At 38.3% G+C, this 18,995-nt stretch overlaps 2 protein-coding genes across 5 annotated transcripts; both read left to right on the forward strand.

Annotated features, from left to right (window-relative positions):
* The first annotated feature begins 695 nt into the window (after positions 1-695).
* On the forward strand, positions 696-9,211 carry LOC119078184 (L-gulono-1,4-lactone dehydrogenase-like). 4 transcript variants are annotated; one of them, XM_037185661.1, is made up of 7 exons: positions 696-931; positions 990-1,483; positions 1,545-1,868; positions 1,922-2,156; positions 2,214-2,460; positions 2,510-2,618; positions 2,688-3,763. In XM_037185661.1, the coding sequence occupies exons 1-7, from the start codon at positions 855-857 to the stop codon at positions 3,029-3,031; spliced, it is 1,830 nt and encodes a 609-aa protein (XP_037041556.1). In that variant the 5' UTR covers positions 696-854; the 3' UTR covers positions 3,032-3,763. The 4 variants fall into 4 exon arrangements, with proteins under 4 accessions (XP_037041556.1, XP_037041554.1, XP_037041555.1 ...); XM_037185659.1 differs by lacking the exons at positions 696-931; positions 990-1,483; positions 1,545-1,868; ... (1 more) ...; positions 2,214-2,460; positions 2,510-2,618 and adding exons at positions 3,940-4,433; positions 7,442-7,765; positions 7,939-8,173; ... (1 more) ...; positions 8,522-8,630; positions 8,700-9,211 and having other exon boundaries at positions 3,051-3,881; XM_037185660.1 differs by lacking the exons at positions 696-931; positions 990-1,483; positions 1,545-1,868; ... (1 more) ...; positions 2,214-2,460; positions 2,510-2,618 and adding exons at positions 3,940-4,433; positions 4,495-4,818; positions 4,872-5,106; ... (1 more) ...; positions 5,460-5,568; positions 5,638-6,048 and having other exon boundaries at positions 3,548-3,881.
* Positions 9,212-12,279: 3,068 nt separating this feature from the next.
* Positions 12,280-14,448, forward strand: LOC119077740 (UDP-glucosyltransferase 2-like). Its single transcript, XM_037185019.1, has 2 exons — positions 12,280-12,525; positions 12,838-14,448. Exons 1-2 carry the CDS (start codon positions 12,355-12,357, stop codon positions 14,326-14,328), a joined length of 1,662 nt encoding a protein of 553 aa, XP_037040914.1. The 5' UTR covers positions 12,280-12,354; the 3' UTR covers positions 14,329-14,448.
* Positions 14,449-18,995: the final 4,547 nt, after the last annotated feature.

An 18,995-nucleotide genomic window follows, 5' to 3' on the forward strand; every position in this document is an offset into this window, starting at 1 on the left:
AGGTACATAATATATATTACTTACAGGCTGAGGGTGCCGAAGGTAGTGCTTGAAACATGAAAAATTGCGTTTTCGTACTTGCGTCGAAAAACCTTTTTCTTTTCGTTGTAGTATACAAACAACAGCACATAGAGTTGGCTCTTCGTAATCTAAGGATTTGCTTTTGAAAGGCAAAGCAATAGATTGAGTATTGAAAACCTCCTCCTCTGATATGAATCTAATTTAAATTGGCTGGAGATTCAGTCTAAAATGTTAACAATCGACGATCAAGATAATCATGACCGTATCGTATAGAATCGATTTTTTTAAAAATCGGTAACAGATGGGACTAATGGATGAGTCTACAGATTGTTGCATAAACTCTTCATATTCCATTCGAACACTATAGTTTTCACAACTTCCTAGAAGCTTTTTACCATGGTTCCAGTTTGCGTTTTCCAGTTGCAATATATCCTTTCTAGAGTACCACTCATGCTTGAAGTGCGTTGCTTCGACGTATTGTTTTCAATATTCAATATCACCAATATGCACAACTTTTTTTGTCTGACTACCCATTTTTTTTTAAACTCATATTATATGGTCGAAACGAAAATTACGTCGTTGAAATTGAACACACTTGATCAAACAATTGAGGCATGCTTTTTGAAAGTTCGTAAGAGTTTTTTTTCGATTATAGTTTAACGAATAGACTCTTAACGACCTCAAGTGCCTTTGTACACCTTCGAAAAAATATCTTAAAACTTTCGTAACCCGTAACCGTTGCATCGGCTACAAAAAGCTACTGAGCTAGTTGATTTTCAAGAACGTTTCGTAAAATATTGAAAAATTACATTTTCGTCATACAGCTGATTAACATGAAGAGTCTTTTCTATTTTATTTTGTCGTTTTGTGGAATTTTCTTTCTGCCACTGGTTTTTGCACACAGCAACAGGTAAATATTCTGGAGAAAAACATTAAGATCGGAACTGAATATTCAATTTGAATCTCAGAGACTACACATCGTACAGACGTTATCCACTTTGTGCACCGTCAGACTACATGAGATATCCGAAAACGACTGCAGATGTTGTCAGTATTGTCAAAGAAGCTATTGCTCGAGGTGTAAAAGTGAAAGCTTTCGGCTCGCGTCATTCACAGACCGATATAATATGCACAGAAGGCATTCCTATCGACATGACAAGACTAAATTTTTGCAAAATGAATGCAGACCGAGTCACCGCTACTTTCGGTGCAGGGACATTGTTGTCAGATGCGGGAGAATTTCTTCGTCGAAACAGACGTGCTCTGCGATCTACGCCAGCATATGGTGGCATCACTCTCGGTGGAGCAATAGGAACTGGAGCTCATGGCTCAACGATAAAGTATAATTCAACCATATCGTCACAAGTAGTCAAATTGACAGTGGTAGACGGCCTAGGAAACGTGGCAGAAATTTCGGATCCAGCAGACTTAAGGGCGTTTAAAGTTAATCTTGGCCTTCTCGGTATGGTTTTGATGGTTTTCTTTGAAATTCGTTGCTTCCTTTACTAAATCTTATCATCTAGGCATTATTGTTGATGTAACCTTATATACAGCACCGTTGTACAAAGTACACGCCCACAATTACGTTACTTCTGATGTCGTATTGACAAATGGAATGGCAGTTAAGTGGGCGCAAAGTACAGACCAAATAACGATTTATTGGTTTCCAGAATTCAATGATGTAGTGGTAGCTAATTTAACGTTTATACCGGTTGAGAGTCGCGGAAACGCTAGGTCCAATGCAATCGTTCCTTCTACCTATGATAATTTCAATTTAATTGGGACAAGATTAGGAGAAACGGCTGCTGATCTTACATCCAATGAATGTGCTGCTGCATCTACACTTGGTATATATAATATTTCGAATGCTCTCTAATACTCCTACTTCTAATCTACTTAGGATACACAATTTTACATGTAATGGAATTCCTCCTGGCGTCGAGTCTATGGACACAGACTATGTCCTACGTACCGATTTATACAGAGGATGGAGTATACGTTCAAAATCAGGCTATTGGGTTTCCACAGTCAATGCTCTCCACTACTTGTAGCGAAGATTCAAACCGTTTTCTTGGGGAAGCTTGTCCTTGGGCTCATGGTCATATTAATGCTAACATGACGCTTTTGGACAGCAAATATAGATATTTGGATTTTATAAAATTTACAAATCCAACATTTTCATGTGAATTTAGGTTCAGTCTTGCTCTGAGTGATCTAGAGCTGTTTGTGAAGGCAGTCAAAGACATTGTAAAGAAAACGCCCAGCGCATTTACAATTAATGGACTGCATTTCCGTTTTTCTGGCAAATCAGATAACTACATGTCCACATCATACGGAAGAAATTCGGTGAATGTTGAATTCTATCACTGGAAAAGAGTTGATCCGTACAACGATGCGTCAGCTAGCTTAGCTGGATATCAAACCATTTTACAGACATTGGTATGAAACGCCTTGTGTAATTCTTCGCATTCACAATAGGTCTTTGCAGGCACGCCGATTTAAAGGGAGATCACACTGGGGAAAATCCGGCTTAATTTATCATGGTAGGGAAATGCTAGATTCAAAATTGGATCCTAAGGCACGCAGGAATTTTGTCGGTATGACCTCTTCTACCGTAAATGTTAAAATTTTTGTCTGCAGTTCTATTCAGTTCTGAATCTATTTAGATGCAATGAAGAAATTCGATCCGAATCAAATTTTCCTGAATAACTTCGGCCGTCGTCTACTGAAAATCGGATCCAAAATCGACATTGATCCGTTAACAACACGGTGTGCTTTGTTGGACAACTGCTTTTGCTCATTGGATACAGACTGCGGCAAGGGACAAATTTGTACAACTCTTCCGGGCTACGACGACTGCTACGTGTGCCAAGCTAAACATGTTGCGCCAGTAACAAAATTTAACATTAATCAGGTAGCACCATTCGGTGCCATTGATTTTCTGTTAAGAATCGCTCCATTTATGGTTACATCTGTAATGACTGAATGTAATTCAAAAAAAGTCATTTGATGTCACTAGAAACATTGCTTCGTCTAGGATTGTCTGATTGATCCAATAATTAAACGTAGACGCTATTCGGACCCGGATATTTCACTTACTATTCGCACCCTGTTATTTTCCTGACCATTACACACGGGTGTTTCATTGATTATTTTTAAGCCCGGGTGCAAATAGTCTATTTGAGGTTATTTGCACCCGGGTGTAAATTGTCACTTTGATATTCAAATTATCCACAGACTATTACGAGCTCTGATGTGGTTATTTTGCTAACATATGCCTAAATGGAAATTTCGGGAAATAGATGTGCGAAAGTTGTCAATCAGAGGCGAAGTCGAGTTTGACAAGACATCAACAAATCAGTACATGTGTTGGTTTAGATTGTCAATCAGAAACACTCCGTCGCCGTTAACAAAAAAAAATGTAAATGATTTAGTCGTGCGGGAAAGGCTTTGAATGAAATTCTTCTGTTCTGGACGACTAAGTGATTCAAATTTCGGTGCCACTTCATGTGTGTTATTCAGCCGCATTCAATTTTTCTTTAAATATTTAACGAACACACCTGATTAAACAGTCGAAAGGAGCTTGTTCTTTACCGCATGTTTATAGTCATAAGGTTGATTGATCGATTGATTGTGAGTTAAACGAACAGAATTTTTCTGATCACCTCACAGTTGGAACTACACATTTTATTGTCGCAACTTCAACAACAACATCTCTTTACTGACTTCTTGCAGTGGGTACTTAATAGATTGTAAGCGACTGTTGGACGAGACAGTAATAACATGAAGAGTTTTTGCAATTTTATCCTGTCGTTTTGTGGAATTTTCTTCCTGCCACTGGTTTTTGCACACAGCAACAGGTAAATATTCTGCAGAAAAACATTAAGATCTGAACTGAATATTCAATTTGAATCTCAGAGACTACACATCGTACAGACGTTATCCACTTTGTGCACCGTCAGACTACATGAGATATCCGAAAACGACTGCAGATGTTGTCAGTATTGTCAAAGAAGCTATTACTCGAGGTGTAAAAGTGAAAGCTTTCGGCTCGCGTCATTCACAGACCGATATAATATGCACAGAAGGCATTCCTATCGACATGACAAGACTAAATTTTTGCAAAATGAATGCAGACCGAGTCACTGCTACTTTCGGTGCAGGGACATTGTTGTCAGATGCGGGAGAATTTCTTCGTCGAAACAGACGTGCTCTGCGATCTACGCCAGCATATGGTGGCATCACTCTCGGTGGAGCAATAGGAACTGGAGCTCATGGCTCAACGATAAAGTATAATTCAACCATATCGTCACAAGTAGTCAAATTGACAGTGGTAGACGGCCTAGGAAACGTAGCAGAAATTTCGGATCCAGCAGACTTAAGGGCGTTTAAAGTTAATCTTGGCCTTCTCGGTATGGTTTTGATGGTTTTCTTTGAAATTCGTTGCTTCCTTTACTAAATCTTATCATCTAGGCATTATTGTTGATGTAACCTTATATACAGTACCGTTATACAAAGTACACGCCCACAATTACGTTACTTCTGATGTCGTATTGACAAATGGAATGGCAGTTAAGTGGGCGCAAAGTACAGACCAAATAACGATTTATTGGTTTCCAGAATTCAATGATGTAGTGGTAGCTAATTTAACGTTTATACCGGTTGAGAGTCGCGGAAACGCTAGGTCCAATGCAATCGTTCCTTCTACCTATGATAATTTCAATTTAATTGGGACAAGATTAGGAGAAACGGCTGCTGATCTTACATCCAATGAATGTGCTGCTGCATCTACACTTGGTATATATAATATTTCGAATGCTCTCTAATACTCCTACTTCTAATCTACTTAGGATACACAATTTTACATGTAATGGAATTCCTCCTGGCGTCGAGTCTATGGACACAGACTATGTCCTACGTACCGATTTATACAGAGGATGGAGTATACGTTCAAAATCCGGCTATTGGGTTTCCACAGTCAATGCTCTCCACTACTTGTAGCGAAGATTCAAACCGTTTTCTTGGGGAAGCTTGTCCTTGGGCTCATGGTCATATTAATGCTAACATGACGCTTTTGGACAGCAAATATAGATATTTGGATTTTATAAAATTTACAAATCCAACATTTTCATGTGAATTTAGGTTCAGTCTTGCTCTGAGTGATCTAGAGCTGTTTGTGAAGGCAGTCAAAGACATTGTAAAGAAAACGCCCAGCGCATTTACAATTAATGGACTGCATTTCCGTTTTTCTGGCAAATCAGATAACTACATGTCCACATCATACGGAAGAAATTCGGTGAATGTTGAATTCTATCGCTGGAAAAGAGTTGATCCGTACAACGATGCGTCAGCTAGCTTAGCTGGATATCAAACCATTTTACAGACATTGGTATGAAACGCCTTGTGTAATTCTTCGCATTCACAATAGGTCTTTGCAGGCACGCCGATTTAAAGGGAGATCACACTGGGGAAAATCCGGCTTAATTTATCATGGTAGGGAAATGCTTGATTCAAAATTGGACCCTAAGGCACGCAGCGATTTTGTCGGTATGACCTCTTCTACCATAAATGTTAAAATTTTTGTCTGCAGTTCTATTCAGTTCTGATTCTATTTAGATGCAATGAAGAAATTCGATCCGAATCAAATTTTCCTGAATAACTTCGGTCGTCGTCTACTGAAAATCGGATCCAAAATCGACATTGATCCGTTAACAACACGGTGTGCTTTGTTGGACAACTGCTTTTGCTCATTGGATACAGACTGCGGCAAGGGACAAATTTGTACAACTCTTCCGGGCTACGACGACTGCTACGTGTGCCAAGCTAAACATGTTGCGCCAGTAACAAAATTTAACATTAATCAGGTAGCACCATTCGGTGCCATTGATTTTCTGTTAAGAATCGCTCCATTTATGGTTACATCTGTAATGACTGAATGTAATTCAAAAAAAGTCATTTGATGTCACTAGAAACATTGCTTCGTCTAGGATTGTCTGATTGATCCAATAATTAAATGTAGACGCTATTCGGACCCGAATATTTCACTTACTATTCGCACCCTGTTATTTTCCTGACCATTACACACGGGTGTTTCATTGATTATTTTTAAGCCCGGGTGCAAATAGTCTATTTGAGGTTATTTGCACCCGGGTGTAAATTGTCACTTTGATATTCAAATTATCCACAGACTATTACGAGCTCTGATGTAGTTATTTTGCTAACATATGCCTAAATGGAAATTTCGGGAAATAGATGTGCGAAAGTTGTCAATCAGAGGCGAAGTCGAGTTTGACAAGACATCAACAAATCAGTACATGTGTTGGTTTAGATTGTCAATCAGAAACACTCCGTCGTCGTTAACAAAAAAAAATGTAAATGATTTAGTCGTGCGGGAAAGGCTTTGAATGAAATTCTTCTGTTCTGGACGACTAAGCGACTCAAATTTCGGTGCCACTTCATGTGTGTTATTAAGCCGCATTCAATTTTTCTTTAAATATTTAACGAACACACCTGATTAAACAGTCGAAAGGAGCTTGTTCTTTACCGCATGTTTATAGTCATAAGGTTGATTGATCGATTGATTGTGAGTTAAACGAACAGAATTTTTCTGATCACCTCACAGTTGGAACTACACATTTTATTGTCGCAACTTCAACAACAACATCTCTTTACTGACTTCTTGCAGTGGGTACCTAATAGATTGTAAGCGACTGTTGGACGAGACAGTAATAACATGAAGAGTTTTTGCAATTTTATCCTGTCGTTTTGTGGAATTTTCTTCCTGCCACTGGTTTTTGCACACAGCAACAGGTAAATGTTCTGCAGAAAAACATTAAGATCTGAACTGAATATTCAATTTGAATCTCAGAGACTACACATCGTACAGACGTTATCCACTTTGTGCTCCGTCAGACTACATGAGATATCCGAAAACGACTGCAGATGTTGTCAGTATTGTCAAAGAAGCTATCGCTCGAGGTGTAAAAGTGAAAGCTTTCGGCTCTCGTCATTCACAGACCGATATAATATGCACAGAAGGGATTCCTGTCGACATGACAGGACTTAATTTTTGCAAAATGAATACAGACCGAGTCACCGCTACTTTCGGTGCAGGGACATTGTTGTTCGATGCGGGAGAATTTCTACACCGAAACGGACGGGCTCTACGAACAATGGCAGCATATGGTGGCATCACTCTCGGTGGAGCAATAGGAACTGGAGCTCATGGCTCAACGATAAAGTATAATTCAACCATATCGTCACAAGTAGTCAAATTGACAGTGGTAGACGGCCTAGGAAACGTGGCAGAAATTTCGGATCCAGCAGACTTAAGGGCATTTAAAGTTAATCTTGGCCTTCTCGGTATTTTGATGATTTTCTTTGAAGTTCGTTGCTTCCTTTACGAAATCTTATCATGTAGGCATTATTGTGGATATTACCTTATACACCGTACCGTTGTACAAAGTACACGCTCACAGTTACTTTACGTCTGATGACGTGTTGACAAATGGAGTGGCAGCGAACTGGGCAAAAACGACGGACCACTTAATGATTCACTGGTTTCCAGCATTCAACGAAGTCGTGGTAGCTAATTTAACGTTTGTACCGGTCGAAAGTCGTGGAAACGCAAGGACCAGTGCAGAAGCTCCCTCTACGTACGATGCAACAAATTTGATTGGATCAACAATCAAAGAATTAGCTATGGACCTTACATGCAATGAGTGTGCTGCGGCGTCCACACTTGGTATAAAATATGAAATAAAGTGGTGCAACTATTTTTGCGCGTGTACTGTGCGGTTTCATCGAATTCATTTATTGATCTTCTATTACTATGTAGTAGCAGCAATCCTTGAAATGCATAAAACCGAATGGAACTGTTGTAGCACCATCATGTTAAACATAATCTCTCGTTATTAGGATATACAATTCTACGTGCGATAGAATTTCTCGTGGAGTTCAGTCTGTGGTCACACGTTCCCGGCTTTGTACCGATTTTTACAGAGGATAGACTATCGGTTCAAAATCCAGCTGTTGGATTTGCGCAGCCAATGCTCTCAACTATATGTAGCGAAGATTCAAACAATAATTTTGGTGAGGCCTGTGCATGGTGTCACGGTCATATCAATGCGAATATAACCCTTTTGGACAATGAGTATGTGCTAAATAAACGTTTCTGTTGAAAAGCTAATATTCTCTTGTTCAGGTTCAACCTTGCTCTGAGTGACCTAGGACTTTTTGTGGAAGCTGTGAAAGATATTGCAAACAAAACACCAACAGCATTTCCGCTTCAAGGACTCTTTTTCCGTTTTTCTGGTAAAGACAATAACTATATGTCGACATCGAATGGAAGAGATTCGGTACATCCTGAGTTTTATTTCTGGAAAAGAGATGATCCGTACAACGATCCGTCAGCTAGCTTAGCTGGATATCAGACCATTTTACAGATATTGGTATGAAACTCCTTGTGTAATTCTTCGCATTCACGAATAGTTCGTTGCAGGCACGCCGATTTAAAGCAAGATCACACTGGGGAAAATCCGGCCTAATTTATCATGGTAGGGAAATGCTTGATTTAAAATTGGACCCTAAGGCACGCAGCAATTTTGTCGGTATGACCTCTTCTACCATAAATGTTAAAATTTTTGTCTGCAGTTCTATTCAGTTCTGATTCTATTTAGATGCAATGAAGAAATTCGATCCGAATCAAATTTTCCTGAATAACTTCGGTCGTCGTCTACTGAAAATCGGATCCAAAATCGACATTGATCCGTTAACAACACGGTGTGCTTTGTTGGATAACTGCTTTTGCTCATTGGATACAGACTGCGGCAAGGGACAAATTTGTACAACTCTTCCGGGCTACGACGACTGCTACGTGTGCCAAGCTAAACATGTTGCGCCAGTAACAAAATTCCAAAAAAATCAAATGCCACTGCATGATGTTCTCGACTTTCTGGTTAGAACCGTTCCTTTGTCGCTTATTTCCGTAATGATTGAATGTGGGCTACCGAAAGCACTTGATGCCGTTCGTTCAACTCTGTTTGGATGAAAATACTATGAGTAATTGAAAACGACTTTGAATTTACAATTCGAACTATTTATCGCAGCCTGAAGCGAATTACAACAAACACTTATAAAATGTATCCAATAAATGGGACAACCTCGAAGATTGAAGAGTAAACGATATCACAACCTAATTTGCATTTTTTCTAAAAGGTTTCTCCTAACTAACAAAATTTGCTGTTAAAAATTTGCAAACAAGTTTCATATTCCTTTTTCGTGTTACTGCAGAAGTTATGCATAAAGTTGAGTCAGTGACACAAGCATCGGCATGTATAGTAGTGACCAATATATATAATCCCTGGAAACACGAACATGTAACCGCCGGACTTAGCACCATTCGATACCATATAATACAAGTCGGTTATAGTTTACTGGAGGGTGGAGGCACATGAAGCGAGTACGTCAACGGGAAATTACTGACCCGTTCGTTGTGTAATTTTAAAAGATTAATGGTACTCAATTAACATGTGTGACCAGAGGACGGTAGCTCTAACATCATGTTATAATTTGAATACTTTTTATGATATATCCAAAGTAAAGCGACGTTATTTATTCAGTGTTTGTTTTGCATATAAATTTTGTTTGTAAAAAAAATCGTAACGAGTTACACATAATTTAAAAATGTTATTAGACAGATTGTGCAAAGGCACTACTAAGGCGCGGAATGAGGGGCAAGGCAAATCGTACTTCTCATAATTCATGCGCTTCTTTCGACGTCTGCAGCATGCTAAAAGTCTTTCTTAGCGTGTGAGAGGTGAGGTCTAGAATCGAATACGCTAAAAAAAGACTTTTAGTCCATGGTACAAAGAGTATTTTTCATATTGGACGGAGAAGGGTCCTAGGGTCCGAGGTATGAAAAATCCATTACATAGATCGAAATAAACTCTACACGAAAACTCGACTTTTCAAGTTTTTATCCATCTAATGTTCGCTTATACAGAAAAACATGTGCTAAAACCAAAGAATAAGAAAAGCTCTGGTGATTTTTTTTAACAAATGTTGTATTAGACCTAAAGAAATTACACTGACAAAAAAGAGTAGAAAATCTTACCTCTTACCACGATAGAGTAAACCATAAACCATGAATAATGAACAGACTTTTGAAGAATTCCGATTTAAAATTGGTATATTTTTAATGATTGAGCGAGGGGTAACCGACTGGCCGAATGGTGGCAAATCAATTACTAATTCCTTTTAATTTGTTTTTACGTGTTACGGCGAGGCATGTTTCATTTTCATTTACATTGCCTAATCACGTAAAGCATTGTTCTTACGAGATTCCAAGTTGTTATTTGACAAGTGGGGAATACAAGCCTCCCCTTCGGGTCGGACTGTAACACCCACTCATCAAATACACAACTTGGAAGCTCGGAAATAATATACTTTTCCTTTTATTAATTCAATTACCGGATTAACACCTACACTTGCCGGATTCGCCATTCAATTCCTATAATTCCAAATAATTTCTACAATTCCACGAATTTTTGAAGTAATTCCACGATATTTTCCACGATAAAATTCTTTAATTTTCCCTAATACGATCCGTATTACTTCAAATTCAGCGAAATCTTCCAAGATGGCTGCTGTCAGCCATTTTGTTGATGTTCTAAAAAATTGTCCTTACAAAATGCTACAACTTATCCTTTGGAACCAACTCTCTATCTGCCCTGTGTACATCAGAATATTTTTTTCTTACATTTTGACAGATGTAGTGAAATTGTACCAAAACCGGCCCTCTGGCAACAAAAAAATCAACAAAATAGTAGGAAGTGTGTAGAATTGAATGGGCAACAAACCCCACGAACAAAATTTTTCTCTAGAAATTAAGTTGTCAAAGTTGTTTAACTTTAAAGTTTAAATTTTCGCGTTTTTTTAGGTAAAATTCTGGAAAACTGTGAAAAACTCGTGGGAAAAGGAAAATTTGTAATTTTTTTTCACTAAAATAAAGTTTGGTTCTTTACCTTTCATTTACCATATCGACATATCTTGGTCGGATTTTCTATCTTCCATAATTCATACAAAAAGACTCTGCAAATGACCTTCAAAGGGCGCCCAGGGCGCGGGAAGTGAGGGAAATTTTTGGCTCCCCTTCCAGGATCTCTCAGCCCTTTTTTGTTAATTACCTAACTAAAAGATAAAATCAAGTAAAAGTTAAAGTTAAGCAAAATAGCCACGCAGTAACCGAGTGTAGCATCATCGATTTTGTACACAGGAGCAATACCAACATAACGAGTTCCTCAGTGATGGCGCGCAGTGACCACTGATGTTGATTTGGGTGAAAGACGATAAAATGAGTCAGAGGAACTTTTAAGCACTAAAGTAATCTCTACACGCATCTTTGCAGCCAGTTATCGAAAAAATCCTCTTTAAAATCGAAATTGACTGGGAATATGTGAAATTGATGGAATTATAAGTAATTGACTGGAAATACATTAATACATTGTAAGTGTTGAAAGTAAATTAGACTAAATACAGATAAGTATGATGATCGGAAAAAAGTACCAGGAATTTCTGATCATCATACTTATCCTTATTTACTTTCAATTCCTTACAATTTAACGTATTTCCAGCCAATTCCGGTCAATTCCTTATAATTCCATCAATTACAATCATTTAATGGATACTCCGGCAATTCCTTTAAGGGTGTGTAGTCAATTACCCGAGTCGGTTACCCCTCGTGATTGAGATATAGAAAAGTTAAAATTTATACGAAAACCACTGAATTCAGCACATTCAGCATCGAGTATGGGCTCATTTTCAGCACTAAATGAGCACTAAATTATAGGCAAGCACAAGCGTTCGTCACGGAAGTGGCGCTGTGACTAATCATTTCAAACAACAAAAAAGGGAGTCAGAGTGAATGTAGTGTTCTCTACACTAATATGTCAACAGTCAACACTGCCAATAGCAGCAACACTGTAATGCAGACGACTTAAAAATCATGAATCCGTTGTTCGAAAAGGTTAAATGAGAGAGTCTGTGTAGAAAAATTCGGACCCATTCCACACATGAAGCCCAAAAAATATGAACAAACTACAAAATGCGAGTAGCATTTTTATTTAAGCTCGTTTCCGCATACGTAATTCGGAAATTACAACCTGTTTACAGTTGAACAAATACCCAAGGCTTTTAGGCTAAAAATATCTGCATATTTTTTGATAGGAACTCGAAAATAAATGACAGGTAATTCATCAAATGCGTTCAGTTCACAGCTCGTACTTAATAGGGGAACACTGAATTCGTGTTGTAGTTTTAATCAATATTAACGCTATGTTTAGTGACAAAATTTGGTTATCACTATTTTCGATGGTGTCAATGGTTTTTTTGTTTAATCAGCAAGCTCAATCGGCAAATATTCTCGCATTTGTATCGGACCACAGTCGATCGCATTGCATTATACTCGAATCTCTTCTACAAGCGTTGGCGCAAAGGGGTCACAATGTAAGAATGTAAAAAAGCCTTTCAAAAAATTTGCAAATGAATCTATTGAATCTATTGAATGGTTTTCGGTCAGTACTATCACAGGCCTTCGTAAAAATTGGAAAAAAGGAATATGAAACCACTTTCAACTGGCCAAAAAATATTTCCATACATTTTCTGCCAAAAAAGTCCATTTTCCTAGAGTTGATTCACTCCCAAATAATTTTCATACATTTTTGTCGAGATGGCTTTTCTTTGTTGATTTTATGAAAATTTCTCCGGTATCTGGATATTTTTGCATTTCCTCTTATTTTGTGGCTTTCTCTGTTTCAGGTTACCATTGTGTCAATGTGTTCGGGGAAAAACAGAAGCAATGCATTGCCCAATTACCACGAGATACGTCTGAACGAAAGAAATGTTTTTTTGGACGAGTACCGCAACGACGTTGTGTCAAAAATGAAAAATTCCAACAAGCAAGCTGACTTAAATGCCATGAAAGCGCTCAAAATCAACGCCGAATCGTCCAACAGAGCGTTAGAGGATCCGATGACCAAACTGTTGCTAAGCAGTGGACAGACATTCGATTTGTTTATTTTGGGATGGCAGAACAATGAATTCCTTCTCGGCATTGCGGCTCATTTCAAATGCCCGTCTATTGTTTTCTATACAATGGGATCGACGAAAACGATTCGTGATTTTGTTGCCAGTCCAGCGTCCGTTCAAAATAATCGAGCTACGGCTATTGTTCATCGTCAAGTCAAGTCGACATTCAAAAAACGCTTATCCTACATGTGGGAGCATGTCATCGAATTTTTGTTATTAGAATTTTACGACTATTTTGTTTTCCAATCGTACTACGATCAGCATTTCCCATCGAGTAGCAATTTTCCATCTTATCAAGAAGTTAAACAAAATGTTTCGCTGGTTTTTACTTGTCACCATTTTTCGCAAGGTGGACTTCGGCCAAGCGTACCGAATTTGATCGAAGTTGGTGGCATTCATATCAAAAATAGATCGGACCCATTGCCGGCAACAATCGACGAATTTCTGCGTAACACCAACGACTACGGTGCTATTCTGTTCAGTCTGGGTACCAATGTGAACAGTGCCGATTTTGCATCGGAAAAGGTAGAAGCCATTCTGAGTGTCTTCGCAGGACTGCGTCAAAAAGTGATTTGGAAGTGGGAAAGCAACGATATACCACAAAGTAAACCAGATAATGTTTTAATGACAAAATGGGTACCTCAAGACGATCTCTTAGCTCATCCAAATATTCGATTATTTATATCACATTGCGGATTGGGTGGTGTCACGGAAGCATTGTTTCATGGCGTTCCAATTTTGGGCATACCATTCATCTATGATCAGCATGTGAATGCAATAAATATAGCTGACGAAGGATGGAGCATCCATTTGCCGTACGATAGCATTACATCAGAATCATTCTCATCGGCAGTCAATGAAATGCTGTCGAATCGATCATATACCGTCAGAGTGAAGGAATTATCGAAATTGTACAGAGATCGACCACAAACAGCTTTGGATACAGCCGTCTATTGGACAGAATATGTGATCAGGCATCGTGGGGCAGCACATTTGCAAATGCCTCAAGTGAAAATGAATTTCATTCAACGGCATTCGTTGGACGTAGCAGCGTTTTTCGTTTTTTTAATCTTTTTCGTATACAGAAGCATTCGATTTTTGATTTCACGAATTTCTGTATTGCAGCTGATACTAATCGTAAGTTTACTCATTTATGTCGATAGAATTTATGATTTTATGGCTGTGGACATTATAGTTGGTGCCACCTCATTTCGAAAGTAACTAGTTCGAAATTGAAGTTTTTTTTTTACAATTCCATAGAACAAAAAGTACTTGCTAAAAACTCTTCGAATCCTTTTGCCGTCCTGTTTTCAATTCATTTACAAGCCGATTCGCTCGTAATGTCTGGTGTATGTTTTCTTTAATTAAAATATGAAACGAAAACCTTCATCTCCTTATTTTTGCTGTAACACAGACCTGTTTTGGTACGCGTAGATGCTATTGGCAGGTCATTTCACCTTCTTCTTCTTTTTCAGCCTGTGTCTATCCACTGCTGGATGTAGGCCTCTCCAACTTCTTTCCATTTCGTACGATCCATTGCCATTTGCTGCCAGTTTGTACCTGCAATATTCTTAATTCCGTTTGTCCATCTCTCTGGTGGTCTACCTATAGCTCGTCTTTTATATGGTCGCCAGTTCATGATCTTTTTGGTCCAACGTTCGTCTGTCCTTCTTGCAATATGTCCCGCCCAGCTCCATTTCAGAGATGCTATTCTTTCCATGACATCAACGACCCTGGTTTGTTGTCGAATCCATTGATTCGTCATTCTGTCTCTGAGTGTTACTCCGTTCCATGGCTCTTTGTGTCACACTCAATTTATCTTCGGATGCTTTCGTTAAAGTTAACGTTTCCGCTCCATAAGTGAGCACTGGAAGGACACAATTGTCGAAAACTTTGCGTTTCAGACTATTGATCATTTTGCTTTTGAAAATTAGTCTGAGTTTTCCGAACGCTGCCCATGCAAGACCAATCCTACGTCTTATTTCTGCAGTTTGGTTGTCCAGACCTAACTTCAGTTTATGTCCTAGATACATAGCTGTCGACTCGTTCAATGACAGTGTCACCAATTTTGATTTCTCTATCGTCCCCGATGTTGGTCATGACTTTTGTTTTCGATAAGTTCATCTTGAGGCCAACTTTGCTTGCCTCTTCACTTAACTGTTGTAGCATAAGCTGAGCCTGACCTAGATTCGCTGCTATCGGTACAATGTCATCAGCGAAGCGGAGATTGCTCAGGTACTCTCCATTTATCTTTATTCCCATTTTACTCCAGTTTATCTTCTTAAAAATACTCTGCAGAATCGCCGTGAATAATTTCGGTGAAATAGTGTCACCCTGCCTTACACCTCGACCGATTCTGAATTTCTCCGTGCTCTTATGAAGTTTTATACATGAAGTAGCATTTTTGTACACATATCGAATTGTGTTGGAGTTCCTTGAGTCTACTCTACATTCGTCTAATGCGTCCAATATCGACCATGTTTCCACTGAATCGAAAGCTTTTTCGAAGTCTATGAATAGCAAGACTATGTCGATGTTGTATTCACGACACTTCTCAATAAGCGTTCTCATCACCTGCAAATGGTCGTTTGTGCTGAAACCAGATCTGAAAGCAGCTTGTTCAACAGGTTGGTAGAAGTCGAACTTGTTAGTGTTCCTCTTCGTAATGATTTTCATAAACAACTTGTAGAGTGTTGACAATAGGCTTATGGGTCGGTAATTTTCCAGCTTTGTTATGTCTCCTTTTTTATGCCTGCAAATAGTAAAAGGAAAAATGCTATTGGCAGACGCCTGCCAATAGCCTGTGTAAAAGAGAAAATGGTATTGGCAGACGCCTGCCAATAGCCTCCGTAAAAAGGAAAACACTATTAGCAGGTAAGTTCGCCGCCAATAGCATCTTTGGTAATAATTTGTCTATTGGCATGCGCCTGCGAATAGTCACTACGTTTGGTAAAAGATTTTCTTCTTCTTCTTTTTCTTCATTCGCTCTTAATGGTCCGATATTAAGTTTTCATATTTTCACAATTAAGAGGTTCCGAGCCTACGCTGAAATTGTAGCCTACATTTGTGCGTTTCGAAATTTTTGATCGCTGATATCTTTTTACGATAGCCCTTTTTGAAAAATGTACGACCACATTTTCGAGTAAAAATATGTCAGCTTTGAATAAAAAATAAAATTGTCTGTGAAAGTTCCATGTGCTTTGAGAAAACTGTACCGATGCCCCAAATTTGCATCAAAGGTACACTTTTCTCAAAGCACATGGAACTTTCACAGACAATTTTATTTTTTATTCAAAGCTGACATATTTTTACTCGAAAATGTGGTCGTACATTTTTCAAAAAGGGCTCTCGTAAAAAGATATCAGCGATCAAAAATTTCGAAACGCACAAATGTAGGCTACAATTTCAGCGTAGGCTTGGAACCTCTTAAGAGGTTAAGAGGTTAACCTCTTAAGAGGTTCCGAGCCTACGCTGAAATTGTAGCCTACATTTCTGCGTTTCGAAATTTTTGATCGCTGATATCTTTTTACGAGAGCCTTTTTTGAAAAATGTACGACCACATTTTCGAGTAAAAATATGTCAGCTTTGAATAAAAAATAAAATTGTCTGTGAAAGTTTCATGTGCTTTGAGAAAACTGTACCGATGCCCCAAATTTGCATCAAAGGTACACTTTTCTCAAAGCACATGGAACTTTCACAGACAATTTTATTTTTTATTCAAAGCTGACATATTTTTACTCGAAAATGTGGTCGTACATTTTTCAAAAAGGGCTCTCGTAAAAAGATATCAGCGATCAAAAATTTCGAAACGCACAAATGTAGGCTACAATTTCAGCGTAGGCTCGGAAGCTCTTAAGACGAATCTACACATGGCTAAATTGTTGCCTACTTTTCGGGGCAAAATTATTATTATTTTGATGATAATTTTGGACTCGTATTCTTTTTGGAAAAAGTACGACCATCGTTTAGTGTTAAAATGTGTTAGCTTTCAGGAAAAAATTAAATGCTTTTTTTCTTGAAATTTTCGTATAGCAAGAAAAGCACTCCGCAACGTCTGAGCTGATCCCTTCACATACAACATTTTTTGAATTTCGATTTTTTTCAGAATTTTTTATTACCTTTTTTTGATCACGGGCCGAGTCGGGGGGATTTGTGGGATTTAAAAAAAAATGAGGGGGATTGAAGGGGGACTGCAGGGGATTTTTACCACGAGCTTATGTGTTACTTTAGGCCCTGATGGGAACATTAAAACTCTTACAAATCTAAAATTGTGTTTTCTAAAGGTGAACAAACTGTTATAATGGCAGTAGATTCTTACTTCAACTACTCCTAACTAGTTTAGTTTTCTTTGTCGAAACTTGGGCTTCATTAAAAATCTGATACACTGAGAAAAAAGCATTAAAAATCTGCAGCTGCAGCAGATGTCATAGATTACCTGGAGACAAAGTTTCGCTATACGCTGTCTACAGAAAAATACATGTTTCAAGCACTTCCTTTCGTCTTTAGCCTATAAATTCCTTTAAACTCTGGATAAAAACGACGTGACACATTTTCGTGAGCTTATTGACCTTGCCTTCGTCTCGTTTCCATTATATTCACGCAACAAGTACACGTTTCAACACTTTACCGCTGGTTAAAATTCAACGTCGATGTCAATGTTGTTTGGTTTAAAATTTACGCTTTCATTTACACATTTGTTTACGCAAACCCATATGTCAGATAATCACCTGAAATGTCTGCTCCGAGTTCCAACACAACAAGTTTACTATTATTTGTCGATAATTTTTCGATATTAACAAAAACATTAAACAATGAAAATATTTTTCCGATTTGATGATACGATCATTTGAGTCATCGTCCAAAATGAGTCGAACAAGACTAGAGCATGAACTATTTTTGGGAAAACATTTTCTTGAATTTTTCTGCTTTTTCATAGATTTTCCTTTAAAAATTTTTTTGGCAAAAATGTCAGATAATTTGGTAAGCTGCAGGAAAATGTAAGAAAAATATGGAAAAATGTTTTCACAATGTGCAATAATGTCTGAACCTAAAAACCGGTTTTGAAATAGAAATGCAAAAGTCATGTGACGATACAAACTAGAAACAAGTTTATGGAATTCGATTCACTAGATCATGAGCTAGAGCCCTTTTGGAGTGCGGATCACTTCAGTTACTTGGCCGTAGAATGATAGGTGCGGTTTTTTTGCATGTAACGTCCGAAAATGGTAGTCGATCTGCAAAAGTACGGGACTGACGTTACAGCTTCTGTTGCATTCTCAACTGGCTTAAGTAAGACTAAATGTCCACCAGAAACCACAGATCACTTTACAGTAAAGTCTTTACTCATATTAGTCAGATCGGAGGCAACACTAAAGGGTGTAACTACAGGAACTACTAAACCGATTCAGATGTCTGTCGTGTTAAGTCTGCATTTCGGAATCGAATACGCTAAAAAAGACTTTTAGTCCGTGGTACGAATAATAGTCGCACTTTTCGGGAACCAGGTACGAAACAGTATATTATGTTACTAGAAACAAAAACGTTTGCTTTAGACCCAGGTGGTGAAAGCGTCCGAGGATCGAGCGAAGTGAAGCGCAGTGGGAACGAAGATTGATGTCACTGGGGGGAACGACAAGTGAAACAAAAGATGTGAGAAAAAGTTGTTGTTTTGCCTCTCTATTTGGTGAGATAATGTAATGTGTTAGGTCCGCCCACGAGCAACGTAAAAACGTCCGTCAATTGCAAACAGGCTTAAGTTCACCATGTGGTCTGCACTGAAGGAACTATGAGCAAAATTAAAAATCCCGTGAACGAAACACATTTCAGTCAAGGTACCGACCTACCCAAATCGATGGTTACCTAGTTATATTTTGTGAACAATATCGAAT

This window comes from Bradysia coprophila, unplaced genomic scaffold (genome assembly GCF_014529535.1).
Source record: "Bradysia coprophila strain Holo2 unplaced genomic scaffold, BU_Bcop_v1 contig_24, whole genome shotgun sequence".
In the NCBI taxonomy this organism is placed as follows: Eukaryota; Metazoa; Arthropoda; class Insecta; order Diptera; family Sciaridae; genus Bradysia; species Bradysia coprophila.

Excerpts from the sequence above, each read along its gene's own strand:
- LOC119077740 (XM_037185019.1), top strand. The coding sequence starts at position 12,355 with ATGTTTAGTGACAAAATTTGGTTATCACTATTTTCGATGGTGTCAATG. Across the intron at positions 12,526-12,837 it reads TGGCGCAAAGGGGTCACAAT|GTTACCATTGTGTCAATGTG; the intron begins GTAAGAATGTAA and ends TCTCTGTTTCAG.
- LOC119078184 (XM_037185659.1), top strand. The coding sequence starts at position 3,805 with ATGAAGAGTTTTTGCAATTTTATCCTGTCGTTTTGTGGAATTTTCTTC. Across the intron at positions 4,434-7,441 it reads AGTTAATCTTGGCCTTCTCG|GCATTATTGTGGATATTACC; the intron begins GTATGGTTTTGA and ends CTTATCATGTAG. Across the intron at positions 8,631-8,699 it reads GGCACGCAGCAATTTTGTCG|ATGCAATGAAGAAATTCGAT; the intron begins GTATGACCTCTT and ends GATTCTATTTAG.